The 22,466-nt window shown below is 43.4% G+C and overlaps 2 protein-coding genes across 2 annotated transcripts; both read left to right on the top strand.

Annotated features, from left to right (window-relative positions):
• The first annotated feature begins 976 nt into the window (after positions 1-976).
• Positions 977-3,080, top strand: LOC121612367 (elastase-1-like). Its single transcript, XM_041945205.1, has 7 exons — positions 977-1,016; positions 1,282-1,379; positions 1,477-1,577; positions 1,979-2,104; positions 2,283-2,419; positions 2,522-2,664; positions 2,880-3,080. The coding sequence occupies exons 1-7, from the start codon at positions 977-979 to the stop codon at positions 3,078-3,080; spliced, it is 846 nt and encodes a 281-aa protein (XP_041801139.1).
• Positions 3,081-12,070: 8,990 nt separating this feature from the next.
• Positions 12,071-14,195, top strand: LOC121612412 (elastase-1-like). The gene is made up of 7 exons (XM_041945293.1): positions 12,071-12,110; positions 12,377-12,474; positions 12,592-12,692; positions 13,094-13,219; positions 13,398-13,534; positions 13,637-13,779; positions 13,995-14,195. The coding sequence occupies exons 1-7, from the start codon at positions 12,071-12,073 to the stop codon at positions 14,193-14,195; spliced, it is 846 nt and encodes a 281-aa protein (XP_041801227.1).
• The last annotated feature ends 8,271 nt before the right edge of the window (positions 14,196-22,466 follow it).

The raw sequence follows: 22,466 nt of genomic DNA on the forward strand, positions 1-22,466 counted from the left end.
TACAATACTTCTCACCACTACTGTTTGCTTTTGATATTTTATTATTATGTATATAGTTTTCACTGCTTGCTATTTCGATATTTTATTATATATAGTTTGTTCCTACAGTCACGGTACACTTTATTTTCACTGCCATTTGCTTTTGATATTCTTATCTATCTATCTATCTATTATATTATGATATATATTGTAGAATATATTAATATTGTAGTTTCCATAATGTACTCAGTCATTATTATTTAAAGTAAAGTATAAATAATCGCAGTACATTTCCACTTGAAACAAGAGATGGCCCAGAAACATACTTTCTCATATTTACTTCATAATTCATGCTGGCTCAAATACACACGTCATTATTTTGTGATGTAAATATTCACGTAAACTTGCATTCTGTTACATCAGATAACTCATTTTAAGGTTTCATACTGAAGAGTAACAACAAAAATAATATATATAAAATGAAACGAAAGACCATTTTGGGAACTTTGGTTGGGAATAAAGGTAATAAAACACATGTCCAAAGACAAAATTGTGATGTTTGTCTTCATATCAGTTGGTTTACACCTACATAAGGTCAGCCATGATGTCATGATTAAACCTCTCTGCCTCAGGCCAAAGCCCTGACAGAAAAAAATACTTTTTTTCCTCTTGTAAATACTTGCCAGGAATAGTTGTGGTGGTCCTTATCAAGCACGATAAATATATAAATATCCTCCGGATCCCTGTGACTCATGTCATCCAGTGAAAAACGTATCAGTCTACATGTCATTCTTCATTGTAGATGGTCTGGTCAAAGCAGGAGGTGTGTGGTAAATGACTGATAACACTGTGTGAGACAGACCACAGGTGCGCACTTGGCTTTTGTCACAGGGGAAAGAACAGCCACACATTTCCGCACCGGCAAAGGTCGAGTTGGTGTATAAAAAGAGGCGGAAAGCACTCGTTCTTTGTAGAAACGTTCTGACATACTGCAAGCATGCTCAGGTTTCTGGTGTTGACAAGTCTCGCAGCCGTAGGTAAGAAAGTGACAGCGCACGCTTGTTGATCTCCTTCTGTCTCATTCACTCTCTTACTCTCGATCAGTCAGTCAATCTCTCTGTCACCCAGTCAGGCACTCATCTTTAGTCTCGTCAACATGCAGGAGATTAAGATGCTCCACCAGTTCACTCTTGCTACCCTCATTTCTTATTCCTATGTCTGTGGGTGGAAAGCCAATAACATAATGAAGCTTCTGGGAAACCTTGTATAAATCGAGCCATCTGTTTTTATGTTTTTAACCAGCGCTGTCTGAGCTGAAGCCCCAGCCCAGGTACCTGGAGGACATGTTTTCAAGGGTTGTGGGAGGTGAGGTGGCCGAACCCAACTCTTGGCCCTGGCAGGTAATCTACTGTGAAAAAAAAAATATGCATGAACTGTTTCAGCAGCACTTTCTGGTATCAGATTCATGCAGAACGATGGTCTTTTTTCCCCCTTTAGGTCTCTCTTCAGTTCAGATCCGGCAACGGCTACTACCACAATTGCGGAGGAACCCTGATCGAGAGAGGCTGGGTTATGACAGCTGCTCACTGCGTGGACACGTAACATAATGACTCTTATTCTGTGGCTGTATGGGTTTTAGGTTTAGGTATTCACATATTCTGATTGCCATGACTTGAGTATCCGTAGCCGACTCTTATCACAATACAGAGGGATGATTTATTTCAGTGTTTCTAAATGTCACCAGTATGAGGAAGCTTCTCACAGCCTCATTTATAACTGTCACAAGGGGATTCATTCATTTGATCTGAAAGAAGGAAAAGTCTCCAGAAAAAGGAATCAAGGCATAAACAAAACCAGGAGTCGTTTAATCGTGTCTTGTGTTCTTTACTTTTCACATCAGTTCATTGTAATCAGAATTCATGAGCTTATACTTGCAATTAGTCATTTGAGGCACAGCTACATCTAATCATTGACTGATTTTTTTGTTTTACTATTGCAGCCCAATGACGTATCGTGTCGTTCTTGGCGATCATGACATCTACAGTGGCGCCGGCACGGAGCAGGTCCTCGCCGTCAGTAATATTTACATCCATCCTGGATGGGACTCCAGCAATGCGCTTGGCGGGTGAAGACTGCATTTTTGTTTCCTCCCATTTATACGTTTTAAGAATCTTCAATGCACATTTTTTAAGGTGGTGTTATGTCGCCTCAGGGAGGTGGTGGTCTAGCCCACAGACAAAGCGTGGTCTCTTGACCAAGTTATTCTTGGTTCCTCCTGTTTGATCCATTGATCTCCACCTCAGGAACGACATTGCCCTGCTGCGTTTGTCCTCTTCAGCCACTCTGAACTCCTACGTCCAGCTGGGCTCTCTGCCTCCCTCTGGCCAGATTCTGCCCAACAATAACCCCTGCTACATCACCGGATGGGGACGCACTTCCAGTGAGTTGGATTCGTGATCTCTCTTGGTTACAATGCCAGAGATGGTTGGGTCTTTTCTAGAAAGCTCATTGTATCTTACTTTTCCAATTCCACCTCGTCTAGCTAATGGCAACCTGTCTGCCCAGCTGAAGGAGGCCTACCTTCCTGTGGTCGACCACAAGACCTGCTCCAGCAATGACTGGTGGGGCAGCTCTCTCAAGACCACCATGGTGTGTGCTGGTGGCTATAGTGAGGCTGGATGCAGTGTAAGTATGTGACAAGTAATTTGAAAAAGTTGCACGCCCAATGATTAATACTGCGTCATCTTGTTGTGGAGGACTTATTTGACTTGGACTTAGATAAGCTTTGTTATTTGTTTGCCAATGAAGTGCAGGAGTGATTAAGACATACTGGTAAAATATCACCATATTTATATGTCGTATCCACATGTGTGAAGATGCTCCCTTGAATCTCCCCTCAGGGTGACTCTGGTGGCCCTCTGAACTGCCTTGTAGATGGAAAGTATTACGTCCACGGCATTGCCAGCTTTGTGTCTATTTGGGGATGCAACACTTACCAGAAGCCCACTGTCTTCACCCGTGTCTCTGCTTTCACTGAATGGATGGACTCGGTCAGTATTAGGGCATTAGGATGGACAAATCTATCATCTGTCAAAGAATAAGCCATAAGAAACTCCCCATCAGTATAGGAATGATGGCTCTTTAAGTTAAACATTATGTATAATCACGATTTGCTTCTCCTGTTTTCCAGGTCATGGTGTAAACAGAGGACTCATCTGAGGCCACAGTCGACCATGATTTAATCTGCTGTGCTTCCTCGCTTGTCTGGTCTAATTCTACCAAAAATAAACATAGCTGAAACTTTGAATGATGGCTAATTTCTCATCTGTTCACGTAGTTATCTATGCTGTTGTGAAAATCACACTTCTTTCCTCTTCCCCTGCAACAAAACATGAATAAATGACCCAGAAATACCAATTCAAGGATTTATTAGGGACACGGGGCACCCGAGTCACTTATTGTTATCCCGCGTGTTTCTTCTTCTTCTTCTTCTTATTAGGGACACGCGGCAACGTCCCGAGTCACTTATTGTTATCCCGCGTGTTTCTTCTTCCTCTTATTATTATTATTATTAGGGACACGGGGCACGCTCCAAGTCACTTATTACTATCCCGCGCGTTTCTTCTTCTTCTTCTTCTTATTAGGGACACGGGGCATGCACCGAGTCACTGGCTCCTGCAGCTATTTCATAGCTTTTCATACACTTATTACTATCCCGCGTGTTTCTTCTTCTTATTTTTCATCTTCGTCCAAGTTTTCGTCCCTTAACTCGTCCCGCAGCTTTGAGAAAACCCTTCAAACTTTAAAACGTAGATAATTTTGTCAGCTCAAAATGAACCTCGGCACATTTTTTGATATCTCTTAGGGTTTTCGAGCTATGACCAACTGAAGACCATCAAGTTTCTCACAAAAATGCTCAGAATTTCTCCCCCTACAGTGGGTGATGTCATAAGTTAGAGTGAGACAGCCAGTGAGAAATCGCCTGAAATGTGTTTCTAAAATTGCCGTAAAATCCAAACGGTGAATAGGAGACGCATAATTTTTGGATTTTTTGTAGACAAACTTGTCCTCTTTCATGCGATGTCCTCGAAAAAGCCGAGAGACTTACTGAATTTAAATAGTGAGACTTTTTGTGCAGCCAGCTCCCTCCATCTCTCCATTGACTACAATGTAAAAATTCAGAGCTGTTTTGGGAAAAAAGCAGAAATGCCTCCTGTCTTTACATCGCCATAAAAAGAAAAGTTGTTGTCTCAGGAATAAAACGAGGAGATGGTCGGACTCAGGAAGGTCTCGGGAGTCCGATGATCTATAGTACACTCTGATAGGAGGTACGGTTCTCTCACGAGAGGATTTAGTTCAGGAGGTTCGCCGAACCCAAATCTCACTGCATGCAATACAAACTCCTGTTCTCTGAGTCGCAGCCTGCCGGACAGTGTCTTTTTAAATCGACCATTTTGTCAGTTTTCTAAAGAATATCTGGACAAAAACACACGTTCATCTGGCCCAGACTTGTCCGCATCTCACAGTGTAATCGGTTTTTTGATAGCAGCTACGGTTTTGACACAATCGCAAGTTGTTCGGAAGAAACCGACAGCGAAAAAACTGCTTTTCAAGGGAAGAGTTCACAGGTGCAACTGTCATTTACACACATACCGGTCAATAACCCACGCACACACATCTGCAGGACAACCAGCCTGAGAATGATTATCTTAACGAGCTCAGTCAAAACAAGGGCATTGTTTGAAAACAATCTCCGTCCAACAAGCAGTTAAACTCGGCTTCACAAAGCGCTTTGCCAAAAAGGTTGAGACAGTAGTCACACAAACGCACACACAAGCAGGGCTAACCAACAGCTAAAAAGTGATTAAAAACAAGCACGTCAAAACTGAACAGGAACAGGTAAAAAGTGGGAGAGGTAGAGAGGTAATTATCAGCAGGTGGGGCAGAAGTTACACACGCACACACACAGACATACATACAGACATACATATACCAGACACATCTCCATGTAGGAGCTGGTTGGGCTGCTTGTGTAGTTCAAGCAGACACACACACACAAACAGACGAAGACACACACATACGCAGTCACACACAATGACAGATACATAAACACACACACACAGACAAATGCATAATGAAAACCCCATCCCCCAGCCCCCTTGTTAACACCGTTAGCTCTATTAGCTCTGTTAGCACAGTTAGCTCTGTTAGCGTTAGCGCCGTTAGCTCTATTCGCGCCGTTAGCTGTTAGCTCCGTTAGTGTTAGCTCTGTTAGCTCCGTTAGCATTAGCTCCATTCATGTTTATTGATTCAGTTCATTAATTCATGTTAACAGAGACATGAAGCAGAGGAGAGAAGCAGACACAGACAGCTGAGGTGATCAACAGAGACAGACAAGGAGAAAGCCACAGAAACACAGCTGGGACCAGTTCATTAATCAGGGACTGACTGCCTCTGATATCTGCTGTTTTCCCATAAGAAATGAATAGGGAAATTTCCTCAAATTTCAGCCTTTTTCCATAAGAATGAATGGGACGGGTGAAAAAAACAAGATTGAAATTGGAGTTTTTCAAACGTCTGTAGCTCAGGCATACATTCACCGAGAGACTTCATTTAAACTTTAAAATGTAGACCCAAGTCTGGTCTATTGGTGTGTTCATCCACATTTTGATTGGTCCTATAGTTTTTGATCAGTCACTGTTCAATGACAGTGATTGCTTTGAGGGAAATTTTGAGATTATAATGGCTGTGTATTGCGCGGAATGTTCGTGCTAGAGTGAGTGACAGAGTGGCACAGAGTCTAAAAATGATCTGAAAATCTTCTCTTTTTCTCGTCGCTACGGCCACAAAATACACTCTACACGCATAATTTTGGGATCATTTTGTAGACAAACTTGTCCTCTTTCATGTGATGTCCTCGAAAAAGCTAAGAGACTTACTGAATTTAAATAGTGAGACTTTTTGTGCAGCCAGCTCCCTCCGCCTCTCCCATTGACTCCAATGTAAAAATTCAGAGCTGTTTTGTGAGAAAAGCAGAAATGCCTCCTGTCTTTGGATCGCCATAAAAAGAAAAGTTGTTGTCTCAGGAATAAAACGAGATGATATTCGGACTCAGGAAGGTCTTGGGAGTCCGATGATCTATAGTACACTGTGATAGGAGGTACGGTTCTCTCCCGAGGGGGGGTTGTTTAGGAGGTGCGCAGAACCCAAATCTCACTGCATACTGCCTGCTCTCTGCATACTGCCTGCTTCTAACCGCCCCAAGTTGTCATGGCAACCTCTGAGCTGAACCCACAGGCACAGCTGAGAGCAATTCATTAATCAGGGACTGACTACCTCTGATATCTGCTGTTTTCTCAAATTGCAGCCTTTTTCAATTGTCCGCTGCTTCCCCATAGTTTCTCCAGAGACTTCATTCAAACTTTAAAACGTAGATAATTTTGTTGGCTCGAACACACCCCGTGTCCCTTTCAAAATTTCCCAGAGGGAATTTTTTAGTTATTATTAGGGACACTAGGCTACGTCCCGAGTCACTGGCTCCTACAGCTGTGAAATAGCTGCAGGAGCCAGCAGCTGCGGGGCGAGTTAAGGGACGAAAACAACATGTCAACAACAACGAGTCACTGGCTCCTACAGCGGAGCCCCGAGTCACTTATTACTATCCCGCGCGTTTCTTCTTATTAGGGACACGGGGCACGCTCCGAGGCACTGGCTCCTGCAGCGTTACCTCCAGATGGTGGTAGACCAGTGATGAAGTCCATAGCAATATGTGACCAAGGACGGCTCGGGATGGGTAGAGGATGTAACAGACCAGCTGGAGGATGATGAGAGGCTTTACCTCGGGCACAGACAGAGCAGGCAGCCACAAACTCCCTAGTGTCCCGTGTCATGCCCGGCCACCAGAAACGCTGCTGGAGGAATTGAAGGGTTCGCTGAAACCCTGGATGGCAGGTGAGTGTAGAAGCATGCCCCCATTGCAACACTCGGGAGCGAACCGTCTCAGGAACGAATAGACGATTAGCCGGGCCACAACCAGGATCAGGGTGGGTCTGTTGGGCTGCTCTGACCACAGACCCAATCTCCCACTGAACTGCTCCCGCAAAACAAGAGGAGGGAAGGATGGGTACTGACTCCTGTGAAGATGAATCAGGGGAGAACTGGCGAGAGAGAGCATCAGGTTTGAGATTACGAGAACCAGGGCGATATGAGAGCATGAAATTAAAGCGGCTAAGGAACAGGGACCAGCGAGCTTGACCGGAATTGAGACGTTTGGCTGAATGAAGGTAAGCCAGATTCTTATGGTCTGTCCAGATGAGAAACGGGTGTTCAGCTCCTTCCAGCCAGTGTCTCCACTCCTGTAATGCCAACACAATAGCCAAAAGTTCCCGATTACCAACATCATAGTTCTGTTCTGCTGCAGAGAGTCGCCTGGAGAAAAAAGCACAGGGATGAAGTTTGCTAGTCTCAGGATCTCGCTGAGAGAGGACGGCCCCCACTCCTAATTCCGAGGTGTCCACTTCCAGCACAAACTGTCTGGAAGGATCAGGGTGGAGGAGCACCGGAGCACTGGTAAATAATCTCTTGAGTTGAAGAAAAGCCCGTTCTGCTTCAGCAGGCCATGTGAATGTGACATTGGAGGAAGTGAGTTGTGTCAGAGGGACTGCTACTTTACTGTAATTTCTAATGAATCTGCGATAGAAATTGGCAAAACCAAGAAAGCGCTGAAGTTGTTTGCGAGAGGTGGGGGTTGGCCACTCTGCCACTGCTCTTATCTTGGCTGGATCTGGTTTGAGCTGACCTTGTGCCACAATGTAACCCAGGAAAGTGACTGCCGACTGATGAAATTCACATTTCTCTGGCTTTACATATAACCTGTTCTCCAGGAGGCGCTGCAGAACCAGGCGGACATGCTGGATGTGATCTTCCTGTGTGCGAGAAAAGATGAGAATATCATCCAGATAAACAAAGACAAAATGGTTTAGCATGTCACAGAGGACATCATTGATTAGGGCTTGGAAGACAGCAGGCGCATTGGTGAGGCCGAAGGGCATCACCAGGTATTCAAAGTGGCCAATTCATCTCCTTCACGAATCCGGACCAAATGGTAAGCATTGCGGAGGTCGAGCTTGGAGAAAACTCAGGCATGACATAAGGGTTCAAAAGAGGGATCAATAAGGGGAAGAGGATATTTGTTTTTTACAGTTATGTCATTTAACCCTCTGAAGTCAATGCATGGGCGTAGAGTTTTGTCCTTTTTCTCCACAAAGAAAAAACCAGCTCCAAGTGGGGAGGAAGAGGGACGGATTAGACCAGCTGCCAGAGACGAGTTAATATATTGCTCCATGACCTCTTTCTCGGGACGGGACAGGTTGTAGAGACGGCTAACGGGGTATTTGGCACCTGGTAGGAGGTCTATAGCACAATCGTAGGGTCGGTGGGGAGGGAGAGACAGAGCCAGATCTTTACTGAAAACAGCTGCCAGGTCATGATACTCAGGTGGAACATTAGATAGATCAGGAGGAGCTGGTGGGGGAGACTGGGGGGAGCTGGAGGTAGGGACGGCAGCGTGGAGACAGTAGGAGTGACAGTTTACACTCCAACTGATGATGGAAGATGTCTGCCAATCTATATGGGGGTTATGAAGTTTTAACCATGGGAGACCTAGAACCACTGGAGTGATGGGAGAGGGCAGAACATGCAGCTGAATTTTCTCATGGTGGTTGCCAGAAATAGTTAGCGACACTGGCTCTGTGCGGTGAGTCACCGTGGCTAACAGCTTGCCATCTAGTGCATTTGCAATCAGGGGCTTGACCAGAGGCTCGAGAGGGATTTGCAGCTGAGTAGCTAATTCACAGTCAATGAAATTTTCATCTGCTCCAGAATCCACTAAGGCTTGGAATGGGAGGGTTACACCTACACAGGCAAGAGAGGCAGGCACACTTACTCGAGGAGGAGAGCTGAGCTGGGACGTCGTCTGGCTCACCATGGCGCTCTCGATCACTGTTGAGCCTGGCCTTTTGGTGTCTGGGGGCAAGAGGCGATAAAATGTCCCGCCAGGCCACAGTAGAGGCAGAGTCTGGCTTGCATCCGCCGTTTACGTTCATTCGGGGTTAGACGAGCTCGTCCAACCTGCATGGGTTCCTCAACAGAGAGAGAGGGGACTCTGCCAGGACTAGAGGGACTGACTGGGGAACTTGTAAGAGCCAGAGATTGGGGAGGAGGGGGGGGGGGGGGGGGCAGGCAGTCACTCGGGCCTTGTTGGTTCTCTCTCTGCTTCTTTCCCTCAGCCGGTTGTCTACCCTGATAGTCAAGGAGATAAGCTCATCTAATGAGTTAGGCTCATCCCGAGTAGCTAATTCGTCCTTTACATCATCGGAGAGTCCTTTAACAAAAACTGCTTGTAATGCCCTGGTGTCCCACCCACACTCTGCGGCTAAGATACGGAAATCTATGGAGAAGCTAGCAACAGATGAGGACCCCTGATGTAGGGACAGCAGACGTTTTTCTGCTTCCCGGCCCTGGACGGGATGGTCAAACACTCTGCGTAGCTCAGAGATAAAAGAACCATAGGACTCTAGGACACTGGATCTACCCTCCCACAATGCAGTTGCCCACTGACCCGCTTTCCCTCTAAGTAAATTAATTATATACGCTATGCGAGATTTATCAGAAGGATAACTAGAAGGTTGCTGATCGAAAACCAAAGAGCACTGTAAAAGAAAGCGGCCACATGAGCCTACATCGCCTGAATAATGCTCTGGGGGAGGAACAAAAGGTTCCTTAACGGCGGAGGACGGGTGTGTTTCGGCTGGAGTGGGGGGAGGGTTACTTACTGCTACTGGGGGAGTCTGAGTGGACAGCTGAGAGGCAATTGAGGCCACGCTGGAATTCAAATCCTGCAGGGAGCTCATGACATCAGCAAGTAATCGGTCATGCCTTCCAAGCAATATTCCTTGAGTGGTGAGGGCTTGCTGAAGAGCGTCTTGGTCTGCTGGGTCCATAGTTGGCCAGATTGTTCTGTGACGAGGCTAGGGAGCTGGACCCAAAATGCAGACAAACGGACGTTGGAAAGGTGACTAGGTGAAGGTTTATTGAGGCAGCGGTTGGGGGGGGGGGGCGTAGGTAGAGGTGGTGTCTCCAGACACAGGGAAGACTGGGGAGGCAAGCAAGCAGGCGGCAAGGAAGGTAGGTCGTGTGGCACAGCGGTGGCTCGAGCTGACTGGTACAGGTGCTGGGTGGCTTGAGGGTAACGAGCTGGATCCTGAACATAGAAAACTCAGGTAAGTATAGGAAATCGCAAGCGAAAATTCTCTGAGGCACTAGCATACGATCTACCACAAAGCGGTGACAATCTGGCAGCGAGAGCACTGGCGGGCCCGCCTTAAGTAAGCTCCTGATGAAGATCAGGCACAGGTGTGTGCAGCCAGCTCCTCCTCCAACCCGCAAGCCACACCGATACTGTCAGAGAGAGCACACACAAAACCCAACCCCCAGCCTCACATACACACACACCACATTTCTGTCTAATTAAGGACTGTTTTATAAAAGACAGACACATCAGAGGCCTTCCTTTTGTCCAGAAACCTATTGTTATGAATATTAGCGTGACCAGTTAAGAACAAGTAAAGGGCTTTTAAAAAGTATTAATACATATATTTATATATTTTAACTTAGAGACTTGCTTTGCATAAACCATCAAGTAATCCATCTACCATACGCTCCAACTCAGTTCTCACACTGAGTTTAAATCTTTCAAGTTGGAAATGTTTTTTTTTTTTAATTTAAATTAATGCCATTTAACGACTATCTGTATTAAAATTGAGTTGCAGGAAAATTTGGGTATTGAAATGAAATCCCAGGACTACATGTCATCTGTTTATATGTTGTAAAACACAGATACCTTCATAATGTGTGTGCAGCCGAGTAGACGCTCAGTGTGTGTGTGTGTGTGTATGTGTGTGTGTTAGTCTTTAGCGCCATCTAGTGTTGATCAGTAATTATGATCAGTTGCATGAACAGCTGCTCTGATTTTCTTTTTTATTTATCTTTGATATTTTTCTATTTAGAAATAAGTAATCAGTCATTATGCAGGAACTGAATATTGTAGGCTGAAACGAATCCCCCAAGTTCTGTTCACTTCTTGAGTTTTAATAACTTGAGTGTGAACCTTTCTTTACATTTTGCTACAACCAATACACATGATATTTGCTTTTGAAATCAAGAATATATCATAATATTGTAGTTTCCATAATATACTCAGTCATCTTTTTTTTTTTTTTTTTTTTTTTTTTGGTATTTAGAGCAAAATTTCCTTTAAAGTAAAGTATAAATAATCACAGTACATTTCCTGTACCAGAAATAAGCACGTACCATTGTGTTTTTACTCTCTCTCGGAGATCCACTTGAGACAAGAGATGGCCCAGAAACATATTTTCTCATATTTACTTCATAATTCATGCTGGCTCAAATACACACGTCATTATTTTGTGATGTAAATATTCACGTAAACCTGCATTCTGTTACATCAGATAACTCATTTTAAGGTTTCATACTGAAGAGTAACTACAAAAATTATATATATAAAATGAAACGAAAGACCATTTGGGAACTTTGGTTGGGAATAAAGGTAATAAAACACATGTCCAAAGACATTGGGATGTTTATCTTCATATCAGTTGGTTTACACCTACATAAGGTCAGCCATGATGTCATGATTAAACCTCTCTGCCTCAGGCCAAAGCCCTGACAGAAAAAAAAACTTTTTTTCCCCTCGTAAATACTTGCCAGGAATAGTTGTGGTGGTCCTTATCAAGCACGATAAATATATAAACATCCTCCGGATCCCTGTGACTCATGTCATCCAGTGAAAAACGTATCAGTCTACATGTCATTCTTCATTGTAGATGGTCTTCTACTGGTCAAAGCAGGAGGTGTGTGGTAAATGACTGATAACAATGTGTGAGACAGACCACAGGTGCGCACTTGGCTTTTGAACAGCCACACTTTTCCGCACCGGCAAAGGTCGAGTTGGTGTATAAAAGAAGGCGGAAAGCACTCGTTCTTTGTAGAAACGGTCTGACATACTGCAGGCATGCTCAGGTTTCTGGTGTTGACAAGTCTCGCAGCCGTAGGTAAGAAAGTGACAGCGCACGCTTGTTGATCTCCTTCTGTCTCATTCACTCTCTTACTCTCGATCAGTCAGTCAATCTCTCCAGTCATCCAGTCAGGCACTCATCTTTAGTCTCGTCAACATGCAGAAGATTAAGATGCTCCACCAGTTCACTCTTGCTACCCTCATTTCTTATTCCTATGTTTGTGGGTGGAAAGCCAATAATATAATGAAGCTTCTGGGAAACCTTGTATAAATCGAGCCATCTATTTTTATGTTTTTAACCAGCGCTGTCTGAGCTGAAGCCCCAGCCCAGGTACCTGGAGGACATATTTTCAAGGGTCGTGGGAGGTGAGGTGGCCGCACCCAACTCTTGGCCCTGGCAGGTAATCTACTGTGAAAAAAAAAATATGCATGAACTGTTTCAGCAAAAAATGAAAACACGTGTCGGAACTTTCTGGTATCAGATTCATGCAGAACGATGGTCTTTTTTCCCCCTTTAGGTCTCTCTTCAGTTCAGATCTGGCAGCGGCTACTACCACAATTGCGGAGGAACCCTGATCGAGAGAGGCTGGGTTATGACAGCTGCTCACTGCGTGGACACGTAACATAATGACTCTTATTCTGTGGCTGTATGGGTTTTAGGTTTAGGTATTCACATTTTCTGATTGCCATGACTTGAGTATCCGTAGCCTACTCTTATCACAATACAGAGGGATGATTTATTTCAGTGTTTCTAAATGTCACCAGTATGAGGAAGCTTCTCACAGCCTCATTTATAACTGTCACAAGGGGATTTGTTCATTTGATATGAAAGAAGGAAAAGTCTCCAGAAAAAGGAATCAAGGCATAAACAAAACCAGGAGTCGTTTAATCGTGTCTTGTGTTCTTTACTTTTCACATCAGTTCATTGTAATCAGAATTCATGAGCTTATACTTGCAATTAGTCATTTGAGGCACAGCTACATCTAATCATTGACTGATTTTTTTGTTTTACTATTGCAGCCCAAGGACTTATCGTGTCGTTCTCGGTGATCATGACATCTACAGCGGCGCCGGCACGGAGCAGGTCCTCGCCGTCAGTAATATTTACATCCATCCTGGATGGGACCCCAACGATGTGGCTGGCGGGTGAAAATTGCATTTTTGTTTCCTCCCATTTATACGTTTTAAGAATCTTCAATGCACATTTTTTAAGGTGGTGTTATGTCGCCTCAGGGAGGTGGTGGTCTAGCCGACAGACTAAGTGTGGTCTCTTGACCAAGTTATTTTTGGTTCCTCCTGTTTGATCCATTGATCTCCACCTCAGGGACGACATTGCCCTGCTGCGTTTGTCCTCTTCAGCCACTCTGAACTCCTACGTCCAGCTGGGCTCTCTGCCTCCCTCTGGCCAGATTCTGCCCAACAATAACCCCTGCTACATCACCGGATGGGGACGTACTTCCAGTGAGTTGGATTCGTGATCTCTCTTGGTTACAATGCCAGAGATGGTTGGGTCTTTTCTAGAAAGCTCATTGTATCTTATTTTTCCAATTCCACCTCGTCTAGCTAATGGCAACCTGTCTGCCCAGCTGAAGGAGGCCTACCTTCCTGTAGTCGACCACAAGACCTGCTCCAGCAATGGCTGGTGGGGCAGCTCTGTCAAGACCACCATGGTGTGTGCCGGTGGCTATAGTGAGGCTGGATGCAGTGTGAGTATGTGACAAGTAATTCGGAAAGGTTGCACGCCCCATGATTAATACTGCGTCGTCTTGTTGTGGAGGACTTATTTGACTTGGACTTAGATAAGCTTTGTTATTTGTTTGCCAATGAAGTGCAGGAGTGATTAAGATATATTGGTAAAATATCACCATATTTATATGTCGTATCCACATGTGTGAAGATGCTCTCTTGAATCTCCCCTCAGGGTGACTCTGGTGGCCCTCTGAACTGCCTTGTAGATGGAAAGTATTACGTCCATGGTGTTACCAGCTTTGTGTCTGGTTATGGATGCAACACTTACCAGAGGCCCACCGTTTTCACCCGCGTCTCTGCTTTCATTGAATGGATGGACTCGGTCAGTATTAGGGCATTAGAGTGGACAAATCTATCATCTGTCATAGAATAAGCCATAAGAAACTCCCCATCATTATAGGAATGACAGCTCTTTAAGTTACACACTATGTGTAATCATGATTTGCTTCTCCTGTTTTCCAGATCATGGCGTAAACAGAGGACTCATCTGAGGCCACAGTCGACCATGATTTCATCTGCTGTGCTTCCTCGCTTGTCTGGTCTAATTCTACCAAAAAATAAACATAGCTGAAACTTTGAGTGATGGCTAATTTCTCATCTGTTCAGGTAGTTATGTATGCTGTTGTGAAAATCACACTTCTTTCCTCTTCCCCTGCAACAAAACATGAATAAATGACCCAGAAATACCAATTCAAGGATTTATTCTATTTATCATACCGCTACTTAAATTAAAGTGTGGCCACAAACTGTGAAAATAAATGTTCAGAGCTTCATGACTGCTGGCAATTCTTAGAAACCGGTGTGTCCGGAGTGATGTGGCAACACGTCGTCACACACTATCACAAACTGTGATAAATCCTGAGAAGAACCACAGGTGCCTTTCTGACCAATGCCAAGCTCAGCGGCGAGTCTTCATCAAATGAAGGTCATCTCAGCTGCGAAAGAATGAAACAAGCTTTTAGAAACATGAAGATGCTGCAGGCATGCTCGCATTTTGCTGTTCAACGCATGCATTGCCGCAGGTATAGGGGGACAAGGCTCTACTGTAAATAAATTTCCCACTTAGAAAATACTGTAGATGCAATTCACACAAAGGGAAACCATGTTTAAATATTATTTTTAATGAGTTGCCTCTGTGCCTCACTGCCTCACTGCTGGCTGAGATGGAGTGTCAGTTCAGCGGCATGCAGAGCAGCTCTGCAGGAAGAGTTGTGGGAGGTGAAGAGGTGCCTTATCACAGCTCCTGGCCTTGGCAGGTACAGTATCACAGAGCCAGGAAGAACATGTTTAGGTGCAAGTTCCTGTCTTTGCTATGAAATACAGGTCGTAGATGAAGCCAGAATACTCTGGGCAACTCTGCATGGGCCAGATCTGTTTTAGAGATGGTAACTCTCTCTGAAAACAGCCTTTCGTGTGTTGTCTCCAGGAGAATGAGGCTACAAAATTGTTTTAAAAGGAGTAATTTGGCTTTTTGTGAAATACACTTTCTACACTCGCTGTCTTGCTGAGAGTTAGAAGAGAAGTTTGATACTGTCCTGCTGCTTGTCCATTAAATGCAAAGCTGCAGCCTGCAGGTGGTTAGTTTTGCTGGGAAAGGGGAAAACAGCTTGCCTAGAGCTGTCTGAAGGTAACAAAATGCACCACATTACTGTTTTCAGACTTTAGTTTTTAAACAGATTGAAGAAGGTAATAGACCATATTGATATTCATTCTTTATGCTCAGCTAAGCTAACTGGCTGCTGACAGTAGCATCATATTCAACAGATATGAGTGGTATTATCATCTATCTTATCATCTAACACCAAGCGAGAAAGCAAAAAAGACATGTTTCCCAAAATGTCAAACTTTTTCGCTTTAAAGGCAGAATAAGTAAGATTTTCCTAAAAAAAAACATCATACAAAAATAATCCCTCTCAATCACCACTCACAGCATGTAATAGACAGTAATAGATATAAAGAGCTCATTCTAAGGTAATGAAAACACAACAATGCTTATTTTCATTGTGATTATACATTAATAGAAACATTATGAATGTTATATTCCATTTCTGCCATATTCTGCTAACAGATCCCCCTAAATATTACACATTGGTCCTATTTCTTTTCTTAAATGCACTTGTGAATGCATCATTTTGCATTACAAAGACTTCTTTGTAATTTACAAATGTACACTTACTAATCTGCTGCTTTTTCTAATACTGTGTGAGTTCAATGTGAAGATACAGTAAGAATAAAAACAACTGATTTGAGAACTTTCCTTGTAAAAGTGTCTTGTCTGTGTTCTCAGTGGCTCGTTGAACATCAGATGTGGTGTGCACATTCAAACACATGATCCAGAAAGCCATTTCACTTATTTATTTGCCATCAGATGATTGGTGGATGATTTAGTCTAAAGGATTAAAGGAAAAGTATCACCAGTGATACAAACAATAACAAGAACAAAAATAATAGTCAAATATCTTAGGTTCAATGACTTACATCAGTAATGCATCACCAGTCTGGCAGGTATTCAGGTGCTCCTTTGTCTTGTCTCAGTGGTTTGGAGGGAAAAAGGGCAAGACAGGCCTACAGGGTGGGGTTTTATAACCTTGGAGGGAGTGGTCAGTGCTTGAGTGGCAGGCTGAGCAGCTGAGTGAGACTTGGGTTTTCTAACATTCCTTTTTTCCCCTGTTTTTAAGGCTGGAAGAAAATCTGACTTTTTCTTGATGACAATATTTTGTGATTCCCACTTCAGGTCTCTCTCCAGCACTTCTCTGAGGCCTCCTATCAGCATGTCTGTGGAGGAACACTGATCAGGAGAGGATTAGGTGCTCTTTACACCTGTGTGTACAGGTAACAGATACAGTTGGTACTGTATTCTTCTATTATTCGAATCTGATGTACTGCACAGTAACTGTTAGATGCCCACACATTTGGTTTTGTCTCATTTCACACCACCTGCACAAATATGTGTTTTCCTTTCTTGCCTTTACCTCTTATGGTTTACTGTGGAAACACGTACACTAATCCAAGTTGAAACAGTTCCAGCTCTTTGCGTGTTTGTCCTCTTTGAGCCTGTCCTGCACCACAGCCACTGAACAGAACAATGCAGGAGCATCATCAATGTTTATATCCATCCTGAATAGAACAATAACAGCATCTCCTCTGGGTGGGTCATTCTAGTATCTGTCCAATTGTCACGGTCTACACACACAGTTATTTTGGGAACATCTTGAGTTTTGCAGAAGTTCTCCCTGACTTTTACAGTTGTTTACATTTAAGTGTTTCGGCTCCTCAACAGGCTAGTCATAATACTGACTGTAAAGCATGCATCATCTCCATATCACTGCTATATGTTGTCTCTCTTCTGTGCACCTTCAGCCGGTGGAGGAATGCCTACCTGAGCTGGTGCAGGCTCCTGGGGGGCAGCACCATCAAAATACTACATATAGACTGAAGAATATTCTAAACCAAGCACATTATGATTATACCTGCTGAATAATAATACAAACAGTTCCATTCAGTAGATATATTTAAGTATTGTATAAAATGAATGGGCAGTACAGTCATTAGACAAATCGTTGCTTTTTAAAATAACAGATTTTTTACTGAGCACTTTCTTATGGCTTTGAGCTTTATAATTTAATGCAGGAAGGTAGCTAATTTGAAATAATTTTGAAAAACTGTTTTTCCATTTTAAACCATTGTAAAAATACACAGCCATCCCCTGCCGTAATGGGAATTTTCAGCAGAACTCAAAAGCATAACATCAGGCAGATATCAGTGCAAAAGAAGACAATTTATTGTGTAATTCACAATTAATATGAAATGTGTAATCCAGATGAGCTGAGCCGGGACCGGTCAGGCAAGGCAGAGGGAGTTGGCTGACCTACAGCAGGAGATGCAGATGGTATATGGCTCAAGGTTTTTCTAAGGTAGAAAGACAAAGCACAGGAGTCAAAGCACTTGTTAAAAGCATAGAGCAAAAAATAAAACCCCAATAAAACCCCTTTGTTCCAAAGAGATCCAAGACAAAACACCATAAAGAACAACTGACAATCTGGCAAAGAGCAGAGTGAAGAACCTGGGTTAAACTGTGCAGGTGATTAGTGATGAGCCACAGGCGTGCAGGTGGGTTGGTCGCAGGTGACCACGCCCAGCCAGGCAGGATGATGCTGCCAAATCCTGACATCCCCATCAGTGTCAGTGTACTGCACTGTGCCTACATCACATGGATGAACCTGGTCAGTAAAAAACACAGACAGTATAAAGACTCACTTGCTATATAAATCCTCTTTCAAAGTTCTTTTAAAATGCTGTTTGCACCAACTCAAAATGACAGAAATGAATGTGCAGTTGTGGGATATACTGAATATATGTATTTTCTTCTTTCAGGTCATGGACAATCCTTGAAACTCCTCTATATTGAGCTTGCTCTCCATGTGCAACTAATTTTTCTGGTTAAGTCATCTAAATGTGTAATCTGATGTAATGTGTACCAACATCAAGACAAACCCTGAAATTCAGATATACACCTGATAAACCGCTTGTCTTATCAGGCCTCCTCAAACTTCACATTTGCCATGTTCCCATTCAGAGCAGCATGTGAGCACTGTCAGCACTCACCAAGTTAACTCTGTGACAGAAATGGGACAAATAAACAGGCGGTGCACCGAGGGGCCGTACCAGGGCCACGAGGATGCACTTTTCTTTCTCTTCTTCTTTTTTGACATAATGCAAATTTGATCTGATTCTGAGACCTGACAGCCAGAAGTCCTGAGGAATTGCTGACATTCATTTTGCAGCCCTTCATCTTTTCGTTGACCTGTCCTTTCGTTTTATTCCTGTTATTTTTGAAATGAAACTCTTGTTCTCTTTTTGGCTCCCATCAGAAATTGGGAAGATAAAATTGGTGTGAGTGGTGTTTGATAAACAGAAGGTTTGTGTTACCCTTTCTGTTGCCTCTCTGGGGGTTTTGTGACATTTTAGAAGGAAATGGCTGCAGTGAGCACTGAGGCACTAACACAGGGTGCATTAGATGCATGAAAAGTCTGCCTACAGTGGGAACTGGGCACATGTTGCAGCTGTGCTATAGTCAGAATAGAAATATTTCAGACAGACAGACTGTCAGAAGAAACTCATTGTACTTGGTTTGGCTTATATCCTTTTAACCGGTCCTCCATGAGCTTTTCTTTAGACCTTGCAACACTGGAGTATCTTCCATAAATAAGTTGAAAGCAGGGCCTAAGAGGAGGTGATAGTAGCCGTGATTTATGTGGACATCTCAGTTAAATCCCCCCAGCTGCAATTTTAATAATATAATATTGCTCTACTGGATGTCAGACTCTTTAAAGTTGAAATAAAGCAATCTTACATGACAGTGTGCTCTCCATAAGACATGGCTCTCTCCTGTTTATCACAGAGAAACTATGAAATGAGTTTTAAAATAAAAGTATTTTATGCCACAAATAGGAGTTAACAGTCACAATAGATGTACAGAAATTTAATTTAAAGGGAGTTAAGTTTAATCTGCTACAATAACCACATGTGTTAAAAAGAACAATTAGCTGTTTTATAGGATCTGTGCACAGGACTATTTCTTGGCTAGCAACAGTTACCAGGCAAACAGCAAAAACTAGATATAACATGTTAATGAGTGAGCTTTAGAGGCGCTTGTAGTGTAGCCAGGCTTGCTGTTTTACCAAGGCTCCAGTCTTTATGCTGTGTAAGTTACACTACCCAGCTGCTGGCTGCAGCTACATATTTACTGCCATTTATTGACATCAAAATCCGATTAGAATCAGCTTTATAAATATAGTGACCAACAACATATATAAAGTGTCTATATACAGGTGTGTCAAAGGTTTTTTGTAAGTTGTAAACCATATAAATAAACATTCAGTGGATATACATGATTCTGTACAGTATATGAATGCAGACAGGATATACAGCTTACAGGATTTGCGTTGATAGTGACACTGCATGATGATATATGTACACGGTTTAGACAGTGCATTTTAAACTGTAAAAATTTGATCCATTAAAGAAGATGTTTTGTTCTCAGAGGATTATTGACACTGTGTGGCTGATTTAAATGTTCATCAGAGTGATAGCCTGTGGGATGAAATTGTTCCTCTGTCTGGTTGTTGTGGCGTTTGGCGGTCTGCAGCAGCTACCAGAGGGGAGAAATTGGATCGGGTTGTGTCCAGGGTGTGATGGATCTGCAGTCATGTTTCCTGACTGATCGGAACCATGGATGGATGGATGAACGGGGGACAGATTGGATTATTGTGGCGTAGAACTGGAGCAGCAGCTACTGAGGCAGGTTGAGCTTGAGGCAGTTTCCTGAGCTGGTGAATAAGCGTATTACCCAAAATGTTAAACTATGACCTTGGCAGCTTTAAATCATTAAATAAATGATAAATTAAATCATTATGATGGTATGTTTCATTTTGAGACAGCAGTCTGTGGATGCACACGAAAACCTTTATAAATGTCATGTCTGCACTGCTAACCTGCTGTGGTCTTGTTAGACAAGAGCAGATAATGCAGCTCAGATCATGCAGCACGTCATAGATGAGATCGTCAAAGCGTTGCTCAGCAGCTCCAGGACGTGTAGTTGGTATGTGCAGTCAAATCGCAGAGCTGTAGGAGCTGTACCACTGCTGATCATGTTTATATCTTTACGCCTCACTAACACTGGCACTGAGCTGGTGAAATAAAGCTCAGTAGTGTTTCTGTTGCCTAAAACAAATCCAAATTAAAATAAGGATGAAATCTGGTCCATCTTTAAATCCGTCTCCCTTAAACTAAGTCCTGTGCTGCAGCTGTCCTTTCTACTGTCCAGCACCAGTCCTGGACCACTCAGTTAACAATACCTCCACTGGGCCTCATGAATACTATCAAAGGCTTGAAGTGGAAACTGTACTGTAGCTTCAGGGCTGTTAATGTAAGATTTACACACTGATGCTAATATATATTTTTCAGCAACTTGCAACTAACACACATCATAATCTCATCACCATCATCATCTCAACATGTTTCCCTCTGCCCTATGCATGGCTGGAGCTCAGCTGTCAGCTCAGCAGCTCAGCTTTGACCACAATGTGAATTTCTGTGCTTGATGAGATACCCATTTTTCATGGTTGATGAGTCTGTGGCCCTTCAAAGCATCATGTGGATACATGCATAACATACTGCAGTGGTGGTAGACTGGCGAGGGAACCAGTGGGGGCAATTGATTGCTCATGACCACTGTTGGAAAAAACACAAACAAAAGTGCCCTCTTCGATGCCCCTGTGGTAGATAACACATGATGAAGTGCCCTCTACAGGGACTCAATGTGCAAGACAACATGTCAAAGTGCCCCCTAGGGTGTCCTTCCAGTGTAGAAATGGTGATAGAGTGCCCTCTCGGATGCCTTTCCAGTGGAGAAAACATGATTAAGTGGCCTCTACAGTGACCCAATGTGCAAGAAAATATGATGAAGCGCCCTCTAGGATGCCTTTTCCAGTGGAGGAAATGTGATGTGCTCTTTTTATTTTTTTGCCCCTGCCCTCAGACAGCACAAGTCCTCCACTGACATCCTGTATGTGCTCCAAAATGTAATCCTCTCACATTTCCTACACATCCCATTTTTTTTCACAGTTTGGATGGCAGAACAGCGCAGTCAGCTGTTTCTTAGGTGCAGCATGATTTTGTTTCTGCTGATGTTCAAGTCAAACATTTAGCGAAATCAGTTCATGAAATTATACCTAAAATCCATGTCGACAGCAGCCACACATGTATTTGTTTTTGAAGATCGACATACTGTTATTTATTTTATGTTTTTTTAATCCCAAACTGGGAAATTATTCTCTGCTTTTAACCCATCACTGATTCACTGAAACACACACATGTGCCATGCAACATGCAGTTAGACACACAGGAGCAGTGGGCTGCATTCAAGCGCCCGGGGAGCATATTGGGGGGGTTAAGTGCCTTGCTCAAGGGCACATCGGCCAGCTAATGGAGGGGGAGAGGATTCTCCACCACACCCAATTTTTTCTGCCAGTCTAGTGAGGGAATGGAACCATCGACCTTGCTTAATCACATAACTACTACACCATTGTGCATAAAAACTGACCAATCCTAGTCATTAATTGCCTCCAGTTGGCTTTCCAGACAACCAGAAAGAGAACAAAGTCATTCACTCTGACTGTCAAAGATGAAATCCGTCTGAAGATGGGTATTACCTGCAGGTGTGCACTCGCACAAAATGTCAGAATCTGTGTGTGCATGCTGCGTCGAGCCTCTCTCTCAGGAGTTAAGTTGTCCCTAAAGCTGGTTTACTAAGGCTTGATGTGAAGTGTTGCAAGCCATTAGTGTGTTCATGTGTAAAGAAGCACTTGTCCACAGAGTATCTACGGTAAAAAACATGACATGCAAAGGTTTAGTAATGAAAAATAGATAGAAACCTGCAGCAGAAGACAATCTCATACCTGGCCCATTCAAGTGGAAAAAATGGATTATGCTGCTGAGTCAGCTATTGCATATATAATTCCCTCTGTCCCCTGTGATAACTGTGAGACAGACACAGGTGGAAATGTGCTGGTATTGAACAAGTCTCTCACACAGACACACTATCAGCAGAGGGGGGCCCTCAGGGTATAAAAGAGGAGTGGGC

This window comes from Chelmon rostratus, chromosome 2, assembly GCF_017976325.1.
Source record: "Chelmon rostratus isolate fCheRos1 chromosome 2, fCheRos1.pri, whole genome shotgun sequence".
Classification (NCBI taxonomy): domain Eukaryota; kingdom Metazoa; phylum Chordata; class Actinopteri; order Chaetodontiformes; family Chaetodontidae; genus Chelmon; species Chelmon rostratus.

Bases quoted from the DNA above. Each gene is read 5' to 3' on its own strand.
- LOC121612412 (XM_041945293.1), top strand. From the start codon at position 12,071: ATGCTCAGGTTTCTGGTGTTGACAAGTCTCGCAGCCGTAG. The intron at 13,220-13,397 runs GTGAAAATTGCA...TCTCCACCTCAG, and splicing joins CCCAACGATGTGGCTGGCGG to GGACGACATTGCCCTGCTGC. The intron at 13,780-13,994 runs GTGAGTATGTGA...ATCTCCCCTCAG, and splicing joins ATAGTGAGGCTGGATGCAGT to GGTGACTCTGGTGGCCCTCT.
- LOC121612367 (XM_041945205.1), top strand. From the start codon at position 977: ATGCTCAGGTTTCTGGTGTTGACAAGTCTCGCAGCCGTAG. The intron at 1,380-1,476 runs GTAATCTACTGT...TTCCCCCTTTAG, and splicing joins CCAACTCTTGGCCCTGGCAG to GTCTCTCTTCAGTTCAGATC. The intron at 2,665-2,879 runs GTAAGTATGTGA...ATCTCCCCTCAG, and splicing joins ATAGTGAGGCTGGATGCAGT to GGTGACTCTGGTGGCCCTCT.